Raw genomic sequence first — 21088 nt, 5'->3', positions numbered from 1 at the left:
GATAGAGTGGCAGATATAGGGTGTTTTGGTCGAGGTGGTGTGCAAAGTGAGAGGGTTAGGGAAAATGATTTGGTAAACAGAGAAGAGGTAGTAAAAGCTTTGCGGAAGATGAAAGCCGGCAAGGCAGCAGGTTTGGATGGTACTGCAGTGGAATCTATTAAAAAAGGGGGTGACTGCATTGTTGACTGGTTGGTAAGGTTATTTAATGTATGTATGATTCATGGTGAGGTGCCTGAGGATTGGCAGAATGTGTGCATAGTGCCACTGTACAAAGGCAAAGGGGATAAGAGTGAGTGCTCAAATTACAGAGGTATAAGTTTGTTGAGTATTCCTGGTAAATCATATGGGAGGATATTGATTGAGAGGGTGAAGGCATGTACAGACCATAAGATTGGGGAAGAGCAGTGTGGTTTCAGAAGTGGTAGAGGATGTGTGGATCAGTTGTTTGCTTTGAAGAATGTACGTGAGAAATACTTAGAAAAGCAAATGGATTTGTATGTAGCATTTATGGATCTGGAGAAGGCATATGATAGAGTTGATAGAGATGCTCTGTGGAAGGTATTAAGAATATATGGTGTGGGAGACAAGTTGTTAGAAGCAGTGAAAAGTTTTTATCGAGGATGTAAGGCATGTGTACGTGTAGGAAGAGAGGAAAGTCATTGGTTCTCAGTGAATGTAGGTTTGCGGCAGGGGTGTATGATGTCTCCATGGTTGTTTAATTTGTTTATGGATGGGGTTGTTAGGGAGGTGAATGCAAGAGTTTTGGAAAGAGGAGCAAGTATGAAGTCTGTTGTGGATGAGAGAGCTTGGGAAGTGAGTCAGTTGTTGTTCGCTGATGATACAGCGCTGGTGGCTGATTCATGTGAGAAACTGCAGAAGCTGGTGACTGAGTTTGGTAAAGTGTGTGAAAGAAGAAAGTTAAGAGTAAATGTGAATAAGAGCAAGGTTATTAGGTACAGTAGGGTTGAGGGTCAAGTCAATTGGGAGGTAAGTTTGAATGGAGAAAAACTGGAGGAAGTAAAGTGTTTTAGATATCTGGGAGTGGATCTGGCAGCGGATGGAACCATGAAAGCAGAAGAAAATCATAGGGTGGGAGAGGGGGCGAAAATCCTGGGAGCCTTGAGAATGTGCGGAAGTCGAGAACATTATCTCGGACAGCAAAAATGGCTATGTTTGAAGGAATAGTGGTTCCAACAATGCTGTATGGTTGCGAGGCGTGGGCTATGGATAGAGTTGTGCGCAGGAGGGTGGATGTGCTGGAAATGAGATGTTTGAGGACAATGTGTGGTGTGAGGTGGTTTGATCGAGTAAGTAACGTAAGGGTAAGAGAGATGTGTGGAAATAAAAAGAGCGTGGTTGAGAGAGCTGAAGAGGGTGTTTTGAAATGGTTTGGGCACATGGAGAGAATGAGTGAGGAAAGATTGACCAAGAGGATATACGTGTCGGAGGTGGAGGGAACGATGAGAAGTGGGAGACCAAATTGGGGGCGGAAAGATGGCGTGAAAAAAGATTTTGAGTGATCGGGGCCTGAACATGCAGGGGGGTGAAAGGTGGGCAAGGAATAGAGTGAATTGGATCGATGTGGTATACCGGGGTAGACGTGCTATCAGTGGATTGAATCAGGGCATGTGAAGCGTCTGGGGTAAATCATGGAAAGTTGTGTGGGGCCTGGATGTGGAAATGGAGCTGTGGTTTCGGGCATTATTGCATGACAGCTAGAGACTGAGCGTGAACGAATGGGGCCTTTGTTGTCTTTTCCTAGCGCTACGTCACACACTTGAGGGGGGACGGGGATGGTATTCCATGTGTGGCGAGGTGGCGATGGGAATGAATAAAGGCAGACAGTGTGAATTGTGTGCATGGGTATATATGTATGTGTCTCTGTGTTTATATATATGTGTACATTGAGATGTATAGGTATGTATATTTGCATGTGTGGACGTGTATGTATATACATGTGTATGGGGGTGGGTTGGGCCATTTCTTTCGTCTGTTTCCTTGCACTACCTCGCAAACGCGGGAGACAGCGACAAAGCAAAATAAATAATAAATATATGTATATATATATATCCACGTAGACTTTTGGATGTTAATGTGCTGAGAGGTGCAACTGGAGGAATGTCTGATCATTATCTTGTGGAGGCGAAGGTGGCGAGAGTAAGTGAGCTTGGGAAGGAGGCTTGTGTGAGGAAGTACCAGGAGAGACTGAGTACAGAATGGAAAAAGTTGAGAACAAAGGACGTAAGGGGAGTGGGGGCAGGAATGGGATGTATTTAGGGAAGCAATGATGGCTTGCATAAAAGATGCTGGTGGCATGAGAAGCGTGGGAGGTGGGTTGATTAGAAAGGGTAGTGAGTGGTGAGATGAAGAAGTAAGATTATTAGTGAAAGAGAAGAGAGAGGCATTTGGATGATTTTTGCAGGGAAAAAATGCAAATGAGTGGGAGATGTATAAAAGAAAGAGGCAAGGGGTCAAGAGAAAGGTGCAAGAGGTGAAAAAGAGGGCAAATGAGAGTTGGGGTGAGAGAGTATCATTAAATTTTAGGAAAAATAAAAAGATGTTTTGGAAGGAGGTAAATAAAGTGCGTAAGACAAGGGAGCAAATGGGAACTTCAGTGAAGGGGCTAATGGGGAGGTGATAACAAGTAGTGGTGATGTGAAAAGGAGATGGAGTGAGTATTTTGAAGGTTTGTTGAATGTGTGTGATGATAGACTGGCAGAATTAGGGTGTTTTGGTCGAGGTGGTGTGCAAAGTGAGAGGGTTAGGGAAAATGATTTGGTAAACAGAGAAGAGGTAGTAAAAGCTTTGCGGAAGATGAAAGCCTGCAAGGCAGCAGGTTTGGATGGTATTGCAGTGGAATTTATTAAAAAAGGGGGTGACTGTATTGTTGACTGGTTGGTAAGGTTATTTAATGTATGTATGATTTATGGTGAGGTGCCTGAGGATTGGCAGAATGCTTGCATAGTGCCATTATACAAAGGCAAAGGGGATAAGGGTGAGTGCTCAAATTACAGAGATATAAGTTTGTTGAGTATTCCTGATAAATCATATGGGAGGGTATTGATTGAGAGGGTGAAGGCATGTACAGACCATCAGATTGGGGAAGAGCTGTGAGGTTTCAGAAGTGGTAGAGGATGTGTGGATCAGGTGTTTGCTTTGAAGAATGTATGTGAGAAATACTTAGAAAAGCAAATGGATTTGTATGTAGCATTTATGGATCTGGAGAAGGCATATGATAGAATTGATAGAGATGCTCTGTGGAAGGCATTATGAATATATGGTGTGGGAGGAAAGTTGTTAGAAGCAGTGAAAAGTTTTTATCGAGGATGTAAGGCATGTGTACGTGTAGGAAGAGTGGAAAGTGATTGGTTCTCAGTGAATGTAGGTTTGTGGCAGGGATGTGTGATGTCTCCATGGTTGTTTAATTTGTTTATGGATGGGGTTGTTCGGGAGGTGAATGCAAGAGTTATGGAAAGAGGGGCAAGTATGAAGTCTGTTGTGGATGAGAGAGCTTGGGAAGTGAGACAGTTGTTGTTCGCTGGTGATACAGCGCTGTTGGCTGATTCATGCGAGAAACTGCAAAAGCTGGTGACTGAGTTTGGTAAAGTGTGTGAAACAAGAAAGTTGAGAGTAAATGTGAATAAGAGCAAGGTTATTAGGTACAGTAGGGTTGAGGGTCAAGTCAACTGGGAGGTAAGTTTGAAAGGAGAAAAACTGGAGGAAGTAAAGTGTTTTAGATATCTGGGAGTGGATCTGGCAGCGGATGGAACCATGGAAGCAGAAATGAATCATAGGGTGGGGGAGGGGGCAAAAATTCTGGGAGCCTTGAAGAATGTTTGGAAGTCGAGAACATTATATTGGAAAGCAAAAATGGGTATGTTTGAAGGAATAGTGGTTCCAACAATGTTGTATGGTAGCGAGGCGTGGGCTATGGATATAGTTGTGTGGAGGAGGGTGGATGTGCTGGAAATGAGATGTTTGAGGACAATATGTGGTGTGACGTGGTTTGATCGAGTAAGTAATGTAAGGGTAAGAGAGATGTGTGGAATAAAAAAGAGAGTGGTTGAGAGAGCAGAAGAGGGTGTTTTGAAATGGGGTGGTCACATGAAGAGAATGAGTGAGGAAAGATTGACCAAGAGGATATATGTGTCAGAGGTGGAGGGAACGAGAAGTGGGAGACCAAATTGGAGGTGGAAAGATGGAGTCAAAAGGATTTTGAGTGATCAGGGCCTGAACATGCAGGAGGGTGAAAGGCGTGCAAGGAATAGAGTGAATTGGAATGATGTGGTATACCGGGGTCGACGTGCTGTCAATGGACTGAACCAGGGCATGTGAAGCGTCTGAGGTAAACCATAGAAAGTTCTGTGGGGCCTGGATGTGGAAAGGGAGCTGTGGTTTTGGTGCATTATTACATGACAGATAGAGACTGAATGTGAACGAATGGGTCCTTTGTTGTCTTTTCCTAGCGCTACCTCGCACACATGAGGGGGGAGGGGGTTGTTATTCCATGTGTGGCAAGGTAGCGATGGGAATAAATAAGGGCAGACAGTATGAATTATGTACATGTGTATATATGTATATGTCTGTGTGTGTATATAAATGTATACATTGAGATGTATAAGTATGTATATTTGCGTGTGTGGACGTGTATGTATATACATGTGTATGTGGGTGGGTTCGGCCATTCTTTCGTCTGTTTCCTTGCACTACCTCACTAACGCGGGAGACACGACAAAGAAAAATAATAATAAATAATAATAATATAATATATATACACACACATATAGGGATAAGGGAGAAAGAATACTTCCCACGCATTTCCCAAGTGTCGTAGAAGGTTAGTAATGGGGATGGGAGCGGGGGGCTAGAAACCCTCCTCTTCTTGTATTTTAACTTTCTAAAAGGGGAAACAGAAGGAGTCATGCCGGGAGTGCTCATCCTCCTCGAAGGCTCAGATTGGGGGTGTATAAATGTGTGTGGATGTAATCAAGATGAAAAAAAAGGAGAGATAGGAATCTGGATGTTTTGGCTCTGAGTGAAATGAATCTCAATGGTAAAGGGGAAGAGTGGTTTGGAAATGTCATGGGAGTAAAGGTAGGGGTAGGTGAGAGGACAAGAGCAAAGGAAGGAGTAACACTACTCCTGAAGCAGAAGTTGTGGGAGTATACGATAGAGTGTAAGAGAGTAAACTCTAGACTGATATAGGTAAAACTGAAAGTGGATGGAGAGAGATGAGTGATCACTGGTGCCTACACACCTGACCATGAGAAGACAGATCATGAGAGGCAAGTCTTTTGAGAGCAGCTGAGTGAGTGTGTTAGCAGCTTTGATGCACAAGAGCAGGTTATAGTGATGGGTGATTTGAATGCAAAGGTGAGTAATGTGGTAGTTGAGGGTATAATTGGTGTACATGGGGTGTTCAGTGTTGTCAATGGAAACAGTGAAGAGCTTGTAGGTTTGCGCGCTGAAAAAGGACTGGTGATTGTGAAAACCTGGTTTAAAAAGAGATATAAATATGTATACATATGTGAGTAGGAGAGATGGCCAGAAAGTGTTACTGGATTAAGTGTTAATTGATAGGTGCATGAAAGAGAGACTTTTGGATGTTAATGTGCTGAGAGGGGCAACTGGAGGGATGTCTTGTGGAGGTGAAGGTGAAGATATGTAGAGGATTTTCAGAAAAGAAGAGAGAATGTTGGGGTGAAGAGAATGGTATGAGCAAGTGAGCTTGGAAAGGAGACTTGTGTGAGGAAGTACCCAGAGAAATCGAGCACAGAATGGAAATAAAAGGTGAGAGCAAATAATGTAAGGGGAGTGAGGGAGGAATGGGATGTATTTAGGGAAGCAATGATGGCTTGTGCAATAGATGCCTGCAGCATGAGCAAGGTTGGAGGTGGGTAGATTACAAAGGGTTGTGAGTGGTAAGAGGAAGAAGTAAGATTATTAGTGAAAGAGAAGAGAGAGGCATTTGGACGCTTTTTGCAGGGAAATAGTGCAAATGAGTGGGAGATGTACAAAAGAAAGAGGCAAGAGGTCAAGAGAAAGGTGCAAGAGGTGAAAAAGAGGGCAAATGAGAGTTGGGGTGAAAGAGTATCATTAAATTTTAGGAAGAATACAAAGATATTTTGGAAGGAGCTAAATAAAGTGTGTAAGACGAAAACAATGGGAACATCAATGAAGGGGGATAATGGGGAGGTTATAACAAGTAGTGGTGAGGTGAGAGGGAGATGGAGTGAGTATTTTGAAGGTTTGTTGAATGTGCTAGATGATAGAGTGGCAGATATAGGGTGTTTTGGTCAAGGTGGTGTGCAAAGTTAGAGGATCAGGGGGAATGATTTGGTAAACAGAGAAGAGGTAGTAAAGCTTTGCAGAAGATGAAAGCCGGAAAGACGGAATGTTTCGATGGTATTGCAGAGGAATTTATTAAAAAAGGGGTGACTGTGTTGTTGACTGGTTGGTGAGGATATTCAATGTATATATGGTTCATGGTGAATTGCCTGAGGATTGGCAGAATGCATGCATAGTGCCACTGTACAAAGGCAAAGGGGATAAAGGTGAGTATTCTTGGGAAATTATATGGGAGGGTACTGATTGAGAGGGTCAAGGCACATACAGGCAACAGATTGGGAAGTGCAGTGTGGTTCCAGAAGTGGTAGAGGATGTGTGGATCAGATGCTTGCTTTGAAGAATGTATGAGAGAAATACTTAGAAAAACAGATGGATTTGTGTGTAGCATTCACAGATCTGGAGAAAGCATATTGTAGGGTTGATAGGGATGCTTTGTGGAAGGTCTTAAGAGTATATGGTGTGGGAGGTAAGTTGGTAGAAAGTAATAAGTTTTCACCAAGGATGTAAAGCATGTGTACGAGTAGGAAGAGAGGAAAGTGATTGGTTCCCATTGAATATTGGTTTGCGGCAGGGGTGCGTGATGTCTTCATGGCTGTTAAATTTGTTTATGGATGGGCTGGTTACGGAGGTGAATGCAAGAGCTTTGGAGAGAGGGTAAGTATGCAGCCTGTTGTGGATGAGAGGGCTTGGGAAGTGAGTCAGTTGTTCTTTGCTTATGATACAGCACTGGTGGCTGATTCAGGTGAGAAACTGCAGAAGTTTGTGACCGAGTTAGGTAAAGTGTGTGAAAGAAGGAAGTTGAGAGTAAATGTGAATAAGAGCAAGGTTATTAATTTCAGTAGGGTTGAGAGACAAGTTAATTGGGAGGTAAGATTTAATGGAGAAAAACTAGGGGAAGTGAAGTGTTTTAGATATCTGGGAGTGGACTTAGGAGCAGATAGAACCATGGAGTGAAAGTGAGTCACAGGGTTGGGGAGGACACGAAGGTTCTGGGAGTATTGAAGAATGTGTGGAAGGCGAGAATGTTATCTCGGAGAGCAAATATGGGTATGTTTGAAGAAAAGTGGTTCCAACAATGTTATATGGTTGTGAGGCACAGGCTATAGGTAGGGTTGTGTGGAGGTGGGTGGATGTGTTGGAAATGAAATCTTTGCAGACAATATGTGGTGTGAGGTGGTTTGATCGAGTAAGTGCTGAAAGATTAAGAGAAATGTGTGGTAATGAAAAGAGTGTGGTTGAGAGAGCAGAGGAGGGCGAGTTGAAATGGTTTGAACACATGGAGAGAATGAGTGAAGAAAGATTGACAAAGATGATATATGTGTCAGAGGTAGAGGGAACAAAGAGAAGCAGGGGACCAAACTGGGGGTGGAAGGTTTAAGTGAAAAAGATTTTGAGCAATCAGAGCCTGATTATACAGGAGGGTGAAAGGCGTACAAGGAAGAGACTGAACTGGAATGATGTGCTATACTGGAGTCAACATGCTGCCAATGGATTGTACCAGGGTATGTGAAACGTCTGGAGTAAACCATGGAAAGGTCTGTGGGTCCTGGATGTGGAAAGGGAGATGTGGTTTTGGTGCATTACACATGATAGCTAGAGACCGAGTGTGATGAATGTGGCCTTTCTTGTCTTTTCCTGGCATTACCTCACTCGAGGGGGGAGAGGGGGATGCTATTTCATGTGGAGCAGGGTGGAAACAGGAATGGATGAAGGCAGCAAGATGAATATGTACATGTGTATGTATGTATGTATATGTCTGTATACATTGAAATGTATATGTACATATATGTGCGTGTAAGAGCATTTATATATATACATGTGTAAGTGGGTGGGTTGGGCCATTCCTCCTTTGTTTCCTTGAGCTACCTCGTTGAAGTGGGTGACAGCAATTAAGTATGATAAATAAATAAATAACATACTTACACATACATAGGCATATACAAATATACACATGTACATATTCATACTTGCCTGCTTTCATCCATTCCTTTTGCTACCCCACCCCACATTAGAAATTGTTCAACTTTAAATCATGTATCAAAGGATAATGGATTACTAAATCAGTATCACAATTAAACCTCTAATTAAATGACAAAATTTAAGTAGTTGTACATGCAGCATATTCAGCTGATCGAGTGACAAACAATAGAATACTATGTCTTTACAGAAGGCAATGCTCCAAAACTTGTACAGTAAACCCCTGATCTAATAGATTGATTGGGAAGAGTGGTGTCCGTTAATGGCAAAATTCACGTTACATTGAGAGTGCAACCTTTGGGTCAATTTTTAATACAATATACAATTTCACAATTTACAGTTTACATACTTTCTTTTAACTCCTCTATCACTTGATGCCATTTTGAATTGTAAGGATTGCAAAATTATTTAATAAATAAAATCACAATTCTCTGTATAGAACCTGACCACATCGTAGCTTGAGGCAGACCACAACAAAGCAAGGATGCCCCACACTACCAAAACAAAGGGCAATATGAAATGCATTTGGTGAAGCATTTGAGATTCTTTAGTTTTTTATTTTTCTAAATCCTAAATCCATCAAATTAGGGTCTGTTAAATTGAGGGTTAACTTAAAGGTAAAAAAATATTCTTCTAAATACTATAAGATAATGTAACATCTTTAAATTACCTGTAAATAAAACTAAAATTCAGACATTTTACAATGGGCTCTAGATGAATAAACATATGCACAATACTGTAAACACTGACATATATATGCAGTTTATCATCTAATTTCAAACTGCCAATCATATCATCAAATATCAAAGAGATGCTATAATACTAAATATACATGAAAGATAAAGCACATAAAATTCATTGATAAACTGATAAAATGAACCTCAACTTACCATGTGGTCAGTCAACTGGCATCTGTATACAAACACTGAGTGATGTGTTATTCACAGAGGGGAGTTAGCACAGATGTGAAGCAGGCTTCTTAAGGATGTAGGGGTTGTGTCTACTACTGTAGTAGAGAAAGAGGTTTTTCTGACACCATGAGGTAAATCTGCTTGTCATAGTTAATGGTAATAAACATGTGAGAAGATATGCCAGCTTATTGCAGCGTAATGGTAAATTACATACGATAAAAGAGGTATGGCTTTTCTTCAATAAGAATCTTATTTTTCAAAATTACTTGTCAAATAAAACCTGGTCATATTATTTTGACCTGTCTTTATTTGACAAATAAATTTCACTAATAAACTGATAAAATCAACCTCAAAACACGAAGGAGAGGTCAACTTACCATGTGGTCAGTCGGCTGGCGTCTGTATAGAAACATTGAGTGCTGTGTTAGTCACAGACGGCAGTAAGCACAGATGTGAAGCAGGCTTCTTAAGGCTGTAGGGGTTGTGTCCACTACTGTGGTAGAGGAAGAGGTTTTTCTGACACCATGTGGTAAATCCGCTTGTTGCAGTTAATGGTAACAAACATGTGAAAAGATATGTCTGCTTATTGCAGCATAATGGTAAATTACACATGATAAAGGAAATATGGCTTTTCTCCAATATGATACATATTTTTCAGAATTGTCAAATAAAGACTGGTCACATTATTTTGACCCATTTTCACTTAATGGAGAGGAGAACCAGCCAAATAAGCAACACCTGCCATGGCAACATTAATACTGAACAATTACTTTCTTTTCTTTCAAACTATTCGCCATTTCCCGCATTAGCAAGGTAGCGTTAAGAACAGAGGACTGGGCCTCTGAGGGAATATCCTCACCTGGCCCCCTTCTCTGTTCCTTCATTTGGAAAATTGAAAAAAAAAAAGAGGGGAGGATTTCCAGCCCCCCGCTCCCTCCCCTTTTAGTCACCTTCTGCGACACGCAGGGAATACGTGGGAAGTATTCTTTCTCCCCTATCCCCTATACACCCCTCCTGGCCCTCTACAGTATGTCCTACCACAGCCCCTATCCTTAATTTCTTACAGCAATCAAATATGCTTACACAACAACTGTAGCAAGTACAACATTAACAAAAATATGTGGTAATTATAATAAGGATGAGAATATAAAACAAAACTATTTCACATAACTTTGGTGTAAGACAAGTCTCTTTGGCAGTACATGAAAGGAACTGAATAAAAGTGCAAAAGCTCACACTAACTTGGGATGCTTCAAGTTCCCATGAAATACTATGGCAGTACTAACAGGCCAATGAACCTTGCATATTCATGCTCCTGACCATCTACAATTGGCACCATTCTTAAGAGCACCTATGAAATATACATTGCCATCAAAAGCTATCAATTACTAATGGAATCATATAATAACATGACTCACATTATAATGATGGAAGGAATAAAATTACTAGAAAATCTTCAATAATACTGATAAAGCAGACTGATTGATTTCTTAAAGAAAGCTAAAATATATCTAATCTATACAAACAAGTTCTAAATTTTTATATGACTTTTAAAAGAAGCCAAAATGTACAATTCTAAGTATCGTTTTACGATTTTAGAAGGTATCCAGTTCTAAGCTTTTAGATATCTCTTCCATGCTAGAAGGTCCTGAATAACCATTAGGTTCTAGTGCTTTACAGATTCCACAAAATCAATCAAATCAATAATGCAGCTTAGTCTGGATCAGGCTATGGAGGGACATAAGCCTTTGAAGCTAAGGTAAGATGTATGTGAGTTTAGGTTACATACTGTCCCATTTAAGAAAACATTAACTTTTTCAGTCTTACAAACATACATGGCAAACTTGGGACTAAAGTCCTACATACCTATGAGATATGAAGAGGCCATGGGCCATATACTGATACCATGTTTCTACAGCAGTTATAATCCACCCTCAAAAATTTCATAGCTGTCAGTTAACCAACAAACACTAAAATGGTGAGACCTCTATCAGAACATACATCTAGCAACCACGAGGAGGTCAATAAAGAGGGTATCAAATTTTAGACTGCTTTAAGTTTACCTACATCACAAAAGAGAAGAATGTGGGATGACCTGATCGCAATCTTTAAGTTTTTAAAAAATTTTGACAATGTAGACATGGAACAGTTTATCGACAGATGTAGGGACAAAGCAACCAGAGGATATAACATGAAATTAAGTCAGAAACTTCTTAAAAAGGCTGTAAAGCAATACTTTTACAGTATAAAAGTGGTGGATGAATGGAACAGAATGACTGAGAACATGGTTAATGCAGACAGCATAAGTAAATTTAAGAGGTTGTATGATAGAGAATGTTTAAGAGATGGCCCCACTAGTGTAAAACTCCCTCCCCATCCAGTAAAAAATAAGTTATCATAAATACATAATTATACATATCTAGCAGCAGTAAAAATACGCTGCAAAATTTTGATGGAAAGTAGTGACAGAAAGCAATAAGATGGTAATAACTGTCAAGTTCTACTATGGCCTCGTGATGAGTTACATGGCAAAAACACACTATCACACCATGAAGGAAACTTAAAGGGGATTTTCTTCTGGGTTTACTGTTTACATCTTTTAAAATTGTGTTGAATTAATTCATAGGATCAATTCCTCTTTCTAAATTCTCTGGTTTTTGAAAAAAAAAAAAAAACATTGGCTAAAAAAGAATGCACAAATACACCAAGACTGGGACTGAAATGGTTAAACAACCACAATGACATTCCAAAAACCTGTAACATCCCAATTCATCTCGAACCACTCACTCACAACTACTCTCAAACAGGCACTGAAGTCTTAGCAGCATTCCACTACTTTCTATACTCGCAATATAGCCAAGTCCATCTCTCTTCACTCTACCATAGGCCTTTATGAACACATGAAAGATGAATATAATTTGTAATCTCAAGCATTCTCAAGAAAGTTCACAATCTAGTCTGCACACTTTCCACCCCCTCATTTTTTCTTAATCCTTATCTAAAAGAGGTCGAGCAACACATTTTAACATTTTATCATCACTACTTTTATTCAATCAGCAAGTATATAACTAATTTTCAGTGCTGCCATCCATTCAGCCAATCTTTCACCTTCACTTTTCCATAAATAATCCATCAGATCAACAAAACCTGTTTTTTTGTTCTTCAGTTACATTGCAACTCTTCCTTCTGAATATCCTTTTGTTAATCTGCAAACCTCAAATCCAAATCTCCAACAATGTTTACCCATCAATCTTGTATCCCTTTACATACTTCACTTCACTAACAGTTACCTCTCATTTTTCTCATATCAACCTCTTTGTGAAAGAGCATGTTATCTTCCATTAAATTCTTTTTTCAGAGAAGCACAGTATCGTATTCATTCTTGGAAACTGACAATACCTTTGCCAGTCTGCAAAGTTGGGACTGGGAATCCATTTCTACAAAAAAAATTCATTTCCATTAAAGATGAAAGGAACTTCTGATAAGACCTCAACAATGAGCAATTTAAAAGAAAATCTATCCTCCATTTCCAAAAACAAAGCATGAAATTCAAATAACCTCACAGCTATCTTATAAATATTCTGAACTATTTTTCCTTTTTCGATCTAATTTGCAAACAAAGGTGATTTATCAAACAATATTCACTTCTCTACACATACTTCCTCCCTCATACATAAAACAACTCCACTGCAAAGGATCCTCATCTGAAATGCCCCTATCCTTTAACGTATCACTTATTCCATTTACCTATTTCTTTTACAGTCTACCTCTTCTGTTCATGTATCAGTCAAAATACCATAGATCTCAATCAGTCTTTAAACAAAACATTCATCTGTTTTTCATCCATTCACATCAACCATCTTTTTCACTACTTTATATGCAACACTGTATTTTTCACTCTGCTTTCCATTACTCACTTTTGGTACTCATTTCATCTTTCTTGACATTCTGTTTCTCTACAATCAACTTTGCTGCATATAAATTCCATTATGATTTAACATTTGTAAAAACTTATAAAAAGATATTTACAAGATACTTTTGTCTGCTGCTAAAAATGGGAACTAATTACACATACCTTCTAATTTCTGTTTCCAAAGTCTCTGGTAAGATTCTTATGAAGCCAGCACACTGCTCAAAGGTCCGGGGTCCAATGCCCTTAACAGACTTGAGTTGTTCACGATTTATGAATGGTCCTTTGGTCTTCCTATATTCAACAATGTTTGCTGCTCGAGCTTTATTCAACCCAGAGAGTTTCCTGCAACATAAAAACAAGATAATTTTACTATATTTCTAAAATTTTTTTAATCTGTGCATAAAGCCAAAAATTTGAACATAAACTTGATTCAAAATTTTAACAAAAGATATAAACATTTTAATAATCACTGCCAAGCATACCTTAAGGCAAATTCCGATGCCACATTAATGTCGACCCCGACAAAGGACACACATTCTGTCATGACTGAGTCTAAGGAAGCATGTAGAATACGTTCTGGAATATCGTGTTGGTACATGCCAACGCCCATGTGCATCGGATGGACCTTGATGTATTCTAAGAGAGGATCCTGCAGTCGCCGCGACAACGACACTATTGTAAAGAGGGAGAATAACAATTACTTCTATCCTTACTAACAAACTTGAAAAGAAGGGTTCACTTCAATAAGGGGAAAAGAAGGAGTCATGCGGGGAGTGCTCATTCTCCTAAAAGACTCAGATTGGTGTATACAAATGTGTATGGATGTAACCAAGAAGAAGAAACAGGAGAGATAGGTAGTATGTTTCAGGAACGGAACCTGAATGTTTTGGTTCTGAGTGAAACGAAGCTCAAGGGTAAAGGGGAAGAGTGGTTTGGGAATGTCTTGGGAGTAAAGTCAAGGGTTGGTGAAAGAGCAAAGGAAGGAGTAGCACTACTCCTGAAACAGGAGTGGTGGGAGTATGTGATAGAGTGTAAGAAAGTAAACTAGATTAATATGGGTAAACCTGAAAGTCGATGGACAGAGATGAGTGATCATTGGTGCTTATGCACCTAGACATGAGAAAACAGATTATGAGAGGCAAGTGTTTTGGGAGCAACTGACTGAGTGTGTTAGTAGTTTTGATGCACGAGACTGGGTTATAGTGATGGGTGATTTGAATATAAAGGTGAGTAATGTGGCAGTTGAGGGAATAATTGGTGTAAATGGGGTGTTCAATGTTGTAAAGGGAAATGGTGAAGAGCTTGTAGATTTGTGTGCTGAAAAAGGACTGGTGATTGGGAGTACTTGGTTTAAAAAGAGAGATATACATAAGTATACGTATGTAAGTAGGAGAGATGGCCAGAGAGCATTACTGGATTATGTGGTAATTGATAGGTGCATGAAAGAAAGACTTTTGGATGTGCTGAGAGGTGCAACTGGAGGAATGTCTGATCATTATCGTGAGGTGAAGGTGAAGATTTTTTAGAGGTTTTCAGAAAAGAAGAGAGAATGTTGGGGTGAAGAAAGTGGTGAGAGTAAGTGAGCTTGGGAAAGACACTTGTGTGAGGAAGTACGAGAAGAGACTGAGTGCAAAATGGAAAAAGGTGAGAACAAAGGATGTAAGGGGAGGGAGGGAGGAATGGGATGTATTTAGGGAAGCAGTGATGGATTGCGCAAAAGATGCTTGTGGCATGAGAAGCGTGGGAAGTGGGCAGATCAGAAAGGGTAGTGATTGGTGGGATGAAAAAGTAAGATTATTAGTGAAAGAGAAGAGAGAGGTATTTAGACAGGTTTTGCAGGGAAATAGTGCAAATGACTGGGAGATGTATAAAAAAAAGAGGCAGGAGGTCAAGAGAAAGGTGCAAATGAGAGTTGCGCTGAGAGAGTATCATTAAATTCTATGAAGAATAAAAAGATGTTTTGGAAGGAGGTAAATAAAGTGCGTAAGACAAGAGAACAAATGGAAACATAGGTGAAGGGGGCTAAGAGGGAGGTGATAACAAGTAGTGGTGAAGTGAGAAGGATATGGAGCAAGTATTTTGAGGGTTTGTTGAATGTGTTAGATGACAGAGAGGCAGATATAGAGTGTTTTGGTCGAGGTGGTGTGCAAAGTGAGAGGGTTAGGGAAAATGATTTGGTAAACATAGAAGAGGTAGTAAAAGCTTTGTGGAAGATGAGAGCTGGCAAGGCAGCGGGTTTGGATGGTACTGCAGTGGAATTTATTAAAAAAGGGGGTGACTGTGTTGTTGACTGTTGATAAGGATATATAATGCATGTATGACTCGTGGTGAGATGCTTGACGATTGGTGGAATGCATGCATAGTGCCACTGTACAAAGGCAAAGGGGATACAGGTGAGTGCTCAAATTACAGAGGTATAAGTTTGTTGAGTATTCCTGGGAGATTATATGGGAGGGTATTGATTGAGAGGGTAAAGGCATGTACAGAACATCAGATTGGGGAAGAGGAGTGCAGCTTCAGAAGTGGTATAGGATGTGTGGATCAGGTGTTTGCTTAGAAGAATGTATGTGAGAAATACTTAGAAATGCAAATGGATTTGTATGTAGCATTTATGGATCTGGAGAAGGCATATGATAGAGTTAATAGAGATGCCCTGTGGCAGGTAGTAAGAATACATGGTGTGGGAGGCAAGTTGTTATATGCAGTGAAAAGTTTTTATCGAGGATGTAAGGCATGTGTACGAGTAAGAAGAGAGGAAAGTGATTGGTTTTCAGTGAATGTAGGTTTGCGGAAGGGGTGTGTGATGTCTCCATGGTTGTTTAATTTGTTTATGGATGGGTTGTTAGGGAAGTGAATGCAAGAATTTTGGAGAGGGGCAGGTATGCAGTCTGTTGTGGATGAGACTGAGAGAGCTTGGGAAGTGAGTCAGTTGTTGTTCGCTGATGATACGGCGCTGGTGGCTGATTCATGTGAGAAACTGCAAAAGCTAGTGACTGAGTTTGGTAAAGTGTGTGAAAGAAGAAAGCTGAGAGTAAACGTGAATAAGAGCAAGGTTATTAGGTACAGTAGGGTTGAGGGACAAGTCAATTGGGAGGTAAGTTTGAATGGAGAGAAACTGGAGGAAGTGAAGTGTTTTAGATATCTGGGAGTGGATTTGGCAGTGGATGGAACCATGGAAGTGGAAGTGAGTCATAGAGTGGGGGAGGGGGGGCAAAAGTTCTGGGAGCATTGAAAAATCTAAGGAAGGTGAGAACTTTATCTCGGAAAACAGAAATGGGTATGTTTGAAGGAACAGTGGTTCCAATAATGTTATATGGTTGCAAGGCATGGGCAATAGATAGAGTTGTGCGGAGGAGGGTGGATGTGTTGGAAATGAGATGTTTGAGGACAAAATGTGGTGTGAGGTGGTTTGACCGAGTAAGTAATGAAAGGGTAAGAGAGATGTGTGGTAATAAAAAGAGTGTGGTTGAGAGAGCAGAAGAGGGTGTTTTGAAATGGTTTGGTCACATGGAGAGAATGAGTGAGGAAAGATTGACAAAGAGGATACATATATGTCAGAGGTGGAGGGAACGAGGAGAAGTGGGAGATCAAATTGGTGGAGGAAAGATGGAGTGAAAAAGATTTTGAACAATCAGGGCCTGAACATGCAGGAGGGTGAAAGACGTGCAAGGAATAGAGTGAATTGGTATACCGGGATGAATGTGCTGTCAATGGATTGAACCAGGGCATGTGAAGTGTCTGAGGTAAACTATGGAACGTTTTGTGGGGCCTCGATGTGGAAAGGGAGCTGTGGTTTCGGTGCATTATACATGACAACTTGAGACTGAGTGTAAATGAATCTGGCCTTTGATATCTTTTCCTAGCGCTACCTCGCACACATGCAGGGAGAGGGTGCTGTCATTTCATGTGTGGCGGGGTGGAGACAGGAATGAATAAAGGTAGCAAATATGAATTATGTACATGTATATATATGTATATATCTGTGCATGCATATATATAAATATATGTATACGTTGAAATGTATAGGTATGTATATGTGCATGTGTGGACGTGTATGTATATACATCTGTATGTGGAAGGGTTGGGCCATTTCTTTCATCTGTATCCTTGCACTACCTCGCTACCGTGGGAGACAGCAACAAAGCATAATAAATGAATAAAAAATAAATATATCTATTCATTTATTTTGCTTTGTCGCTGTCTCCCGCGTTAGCGAGGTAGCGCAAGGAAACAGACGAAAGAAATGGCCCAACCCACTCACATACACATGTATATACATACAAGTCCACCCATGCAAATATACATACCTATACATCTCAATGTACACATATATATATACACACACAGACATATACATATATACACATGTACATAATTCATACTGTCTGCCTTTATTCATTCCCATCGCCACCTCGAGACAATTATTATTATTACTATTAATATTATTATTATTATTATTATTATTATTATTATTATTATTATTATCATTATCATTATTATCATCATTATTATACTTAGGCGCTGTCTCCCGAGTTAGCAAGGTAGCACAAAGAAACAGATGAAAGAATGGCCCAACCCACCCACACACACACACACACACACACACACACATATATATATTTTTTTTTTTTTTTTTTTTGTTTATACTTTGTCGCTGTCTCCCGCGTTTGCGAGGTAGCGCAAGGAAACAGACGAAAGAAATGGCCCAACCCCCCCCTACTACCATGGTTGGATACAAGATGCCATTCATATCATGACCCATTTTGCGTGCCGTGATATTCGGTTCTCGAATGCCTCACATTTGGTCAACCGGCCTCCCCTATATTGTCTCGCCCCCTCCCCTCACGCTGGAGTGCACCCACTTCACCACGACGCGCCCATGGTTCCATCCGATGACAGATCTCCACACAGCCACACGATAGCCCATCACGCCTCAGATCGCCGCGCCAACGTCCCCCACTACAGCGTTTCTCGTACCAGTCATAACCGCACCAACCTCACTTCCTCGTGACCAGCGAACCACTTCTCAACATCATAACTGTACCGTTAACATACACCTCCCCCCGGCCACCGCCCCACCCTCTTCACGTATAGCAAGTGACTCTGAACTCGTCGTCTTCACCACTCTCTCTACCAAACTATATGACTCAGTCACACCGCTTCCTGCAAGTTTTCTCACATGAACTCAGCACCACCAATCCCAGCAAAACTCTACCCGACCCGCCGGTCCATACTCCACATGCGACCCGAACAATCACACCCAATAACTGTGTCCACTCTCCCCCCACACTTCCCCACTAGCTTCTCCATCCCCCAAGACTGATACTGTAACCCTCAGCCCACCACTTACCCTAGCTCTCGGTCACGCTTGCTCAACATTCATCATCCCTCCCCTTTACAACCACACCCTTCCATAAACCCAAAAAGATATAAACAACCCAATCGGTGACAAATCACCTACACACTCCCTGCCTCAGCACAGATAACTCCTACATTTCTCTGACCATGTTTCCACTTTAAGCGCGCCGCGTCCGGAGACTACATAGTGTACCTGGCCCTTACCCATCCGAGAGATATTGAGTAATAACTAGGTGAGACCACCATACTAATCAGGCGTTATGTCGAACTGAACGTGCCTCCCCACACCATTATATACGTCTCTTTTCTTCCCCACAGAGCTTCTCTACTCAAACTCGCCCCAGCAAACATACTGCCTTTCTCCACAGACCCCACTAAATATACATCTAACTCTTCCCATATGACTATACCACCACCATACTAACACCCTATCCACACCCATCCCCTATCTACGCTAAGCAACACCCTAACAAATACACAAATCCAGATTAATTGCATAGAGAGAGACCCCGCTCTCGCGCATTTTCCGACTCGCTCACACATAGAGTATGAGAATCACTCACAGCCTACTCTACTCACGCGCTTCCCAGACTCCCGTGCCTCCCCCGCAGCATATACCACTTCTGCAACACCCGCACACTGACACTGTACTTCCCGATCACTCCGCTCGAGCTCTCGCCGCCCATCGCACGCAGGCATCATCCCCTCCCCATCCTCGCCACGCTAACTCCTACCACAGACGATCACGCTCCCTACAATACAGAGAAATCTATATCATATATAGATATCATTATTACTATAAATTTTTTGTTTCTTTTTTTGCTTGGTCGCTGTCTCCACCGCCCGTACTTGGCAACCCCGTAGCGCAAGGAAACAGAAACGTATCCCTATGACTCCCCCACACTCAGACAACATGGGCCCACACCCCTCCCCCCATACACATGTATATACATACGCTCACACACACAGCAATTATTAACTACCTAACTCGCTTTCCTTGGTCCTACACCAGTTTGCTTAACATTGGCTCCCCACATGCATCTCCACCCATCTTCACACTAATCAAGCACAACGTCTATCACAACGGGTGTTAGCACCACTTCGCTCCAATTCACTTCTGTCCATTGCACTCCTGTCAACCCTCCTGCCATGTCAGGCCCCTGATCTCCAAAATCTTTTCACTCAATATGTACTCCGCTCCAATTTGGTTTCGCCCACTTCTCCTCGTATCCCTCCACCTCCTGTCTAAATATATCATTTCTTGGTCAACTTTCCTCACTTCTTCCTCCATGTGCCCAAATCCATTTCAAAAACACCTCTTCTGCTCTCTCTACCACGTCTTTTTATTTCCACTCATCCTCTCTGACCCTTACGTTACGTTACTCGATCAAACCACCTCACACACACACTTTGTCCTCAAACATCTCATTTCCCCAGACATAAAACTCACTTGCGCACCACTCTATCCATAGCCCACGCTCGCATCCATACAAATTGTTTTGACCCCCTTCTATTCCCTTCACACCAATACCCATTTTGCTTTCAGAGATAATGTTCTCGACTTCCACACATCTTCTGGCTCCAGAATTTTAGCCCTCCCCATCTATGATCCACTTCGCTTCCTTGGTTCCATCCGCTGCCAGATCCACTCCAGATATCATAACACTTTACTTTCCTCCAGTTTTCTCCATTCAAAAACTCACCTCCCAATTGACTAGACCTCAACCCTACTGTACCTAATAACCTTGCTTCTTATTCAATTTTTACTCTTATTTCTTTCTTGCAAACCACTTTACCAAACTCGGTACCAGCTTCTGAGTTTCTCACATTAATAGCCACCAGCGCTGTATCATCTGCAAACAACAATGGCGATCACTTCCAAGCTTCTCATCCCAACAGCCTATTACTTGCCTCTTTCCTAAACTCTTGCATGCACCTCCTAACAACCCATCCATAAACAAAGTCAAAAACCATGAGACATCACCACACCCCTGCGCAAACTAAATTCACTGAGAACCATTCACTTTCTCTCTTCCTCACGTAAACATGCCTTACATCTTCGATAAAACTTTTCATGCTTCTTAACACAAGTGCCTCCCACACCATATATTCTTAATACCTTCCACAGAGCATCTCTATCAACTCTATTTCATCTGCTTCCAGATCTATAAATGCTACATAAAATCCATTTGTTTTCTAAGTGTATTTCTCACATAATTCTTCAAAGCAACACCTGATCCACACATCCTCTACACATCTGTAAACCACACTTGCTCATTCCCCAATCTGAAGTAGTACTTGCCTTCCCCTCTCAATCAAATACCTCCCATATAATTTAACAGGACTACTCACAAACTTATACTCTGTAATTTGAGACTCACTTCTTAGCCCCTTTGCCTTTGTACAAGTGAGGAGCCTGAGGATTGCGGAATGCGTGCATTGGCCATTGGTACAAAGGCAAAGGGGATACGAGTGAGTGCTCAAATTACAGAGGTATAAGTTTGTTGAGTATTTCCTGGTAATTTATGGGAGGATATGATTGAGAGGGTGAAGGCATGTACAGAGCATCAGATTGGGGAAG

The 21088-nt window shown here is 41.2% G+C and overlaps 1 protein-coding gene across 1 annotated transcript in view; it reads right to left on the bottom strand.

Annotated features, from left to right (window-relative positions):
- The window catches only part of LOC139748897 (S1 RNA-binding domain-containing protein 1-like), a 714827-nt gene that overhangs the window by 223060 nt on the left and 470679 nt on the right, over window positions 1–21088 (bottom strand). Inside the window, exons 9-10 of the mRNA XM_071662261.1 lie at window positions 13632–13821; window positions 13312–13491 (exon numbers count right to left, since the gene is read on the bottom strand). Coding sequence (XP_071518362.1) covers window positions 13312–13491; window positions 13632–13821 — 370 coding nt within the window. The remainder of the gene's footprint in view (window positions 1–13311; window positions 13492–13631; window positions 13822–21088) is intronic.

Source organism: Panulirus ornatus, chromosome 6, assembly GCF_036320965.1.
Source record: "Panulirus ornatus isolate Po-2019 chromosome 6, ASM3632096v1, whole genome shotgun sequence".
Classification (NCBI taxonomy): Eukaryota; Metazoa; Arthropoda; class Malacostraca; order Decapoda; family Palinuridae; genus Panulirus; species Panulirus ornatus.
This window is presented reverse-complemented; position numbering and strand designations above follow the sequence as displayed.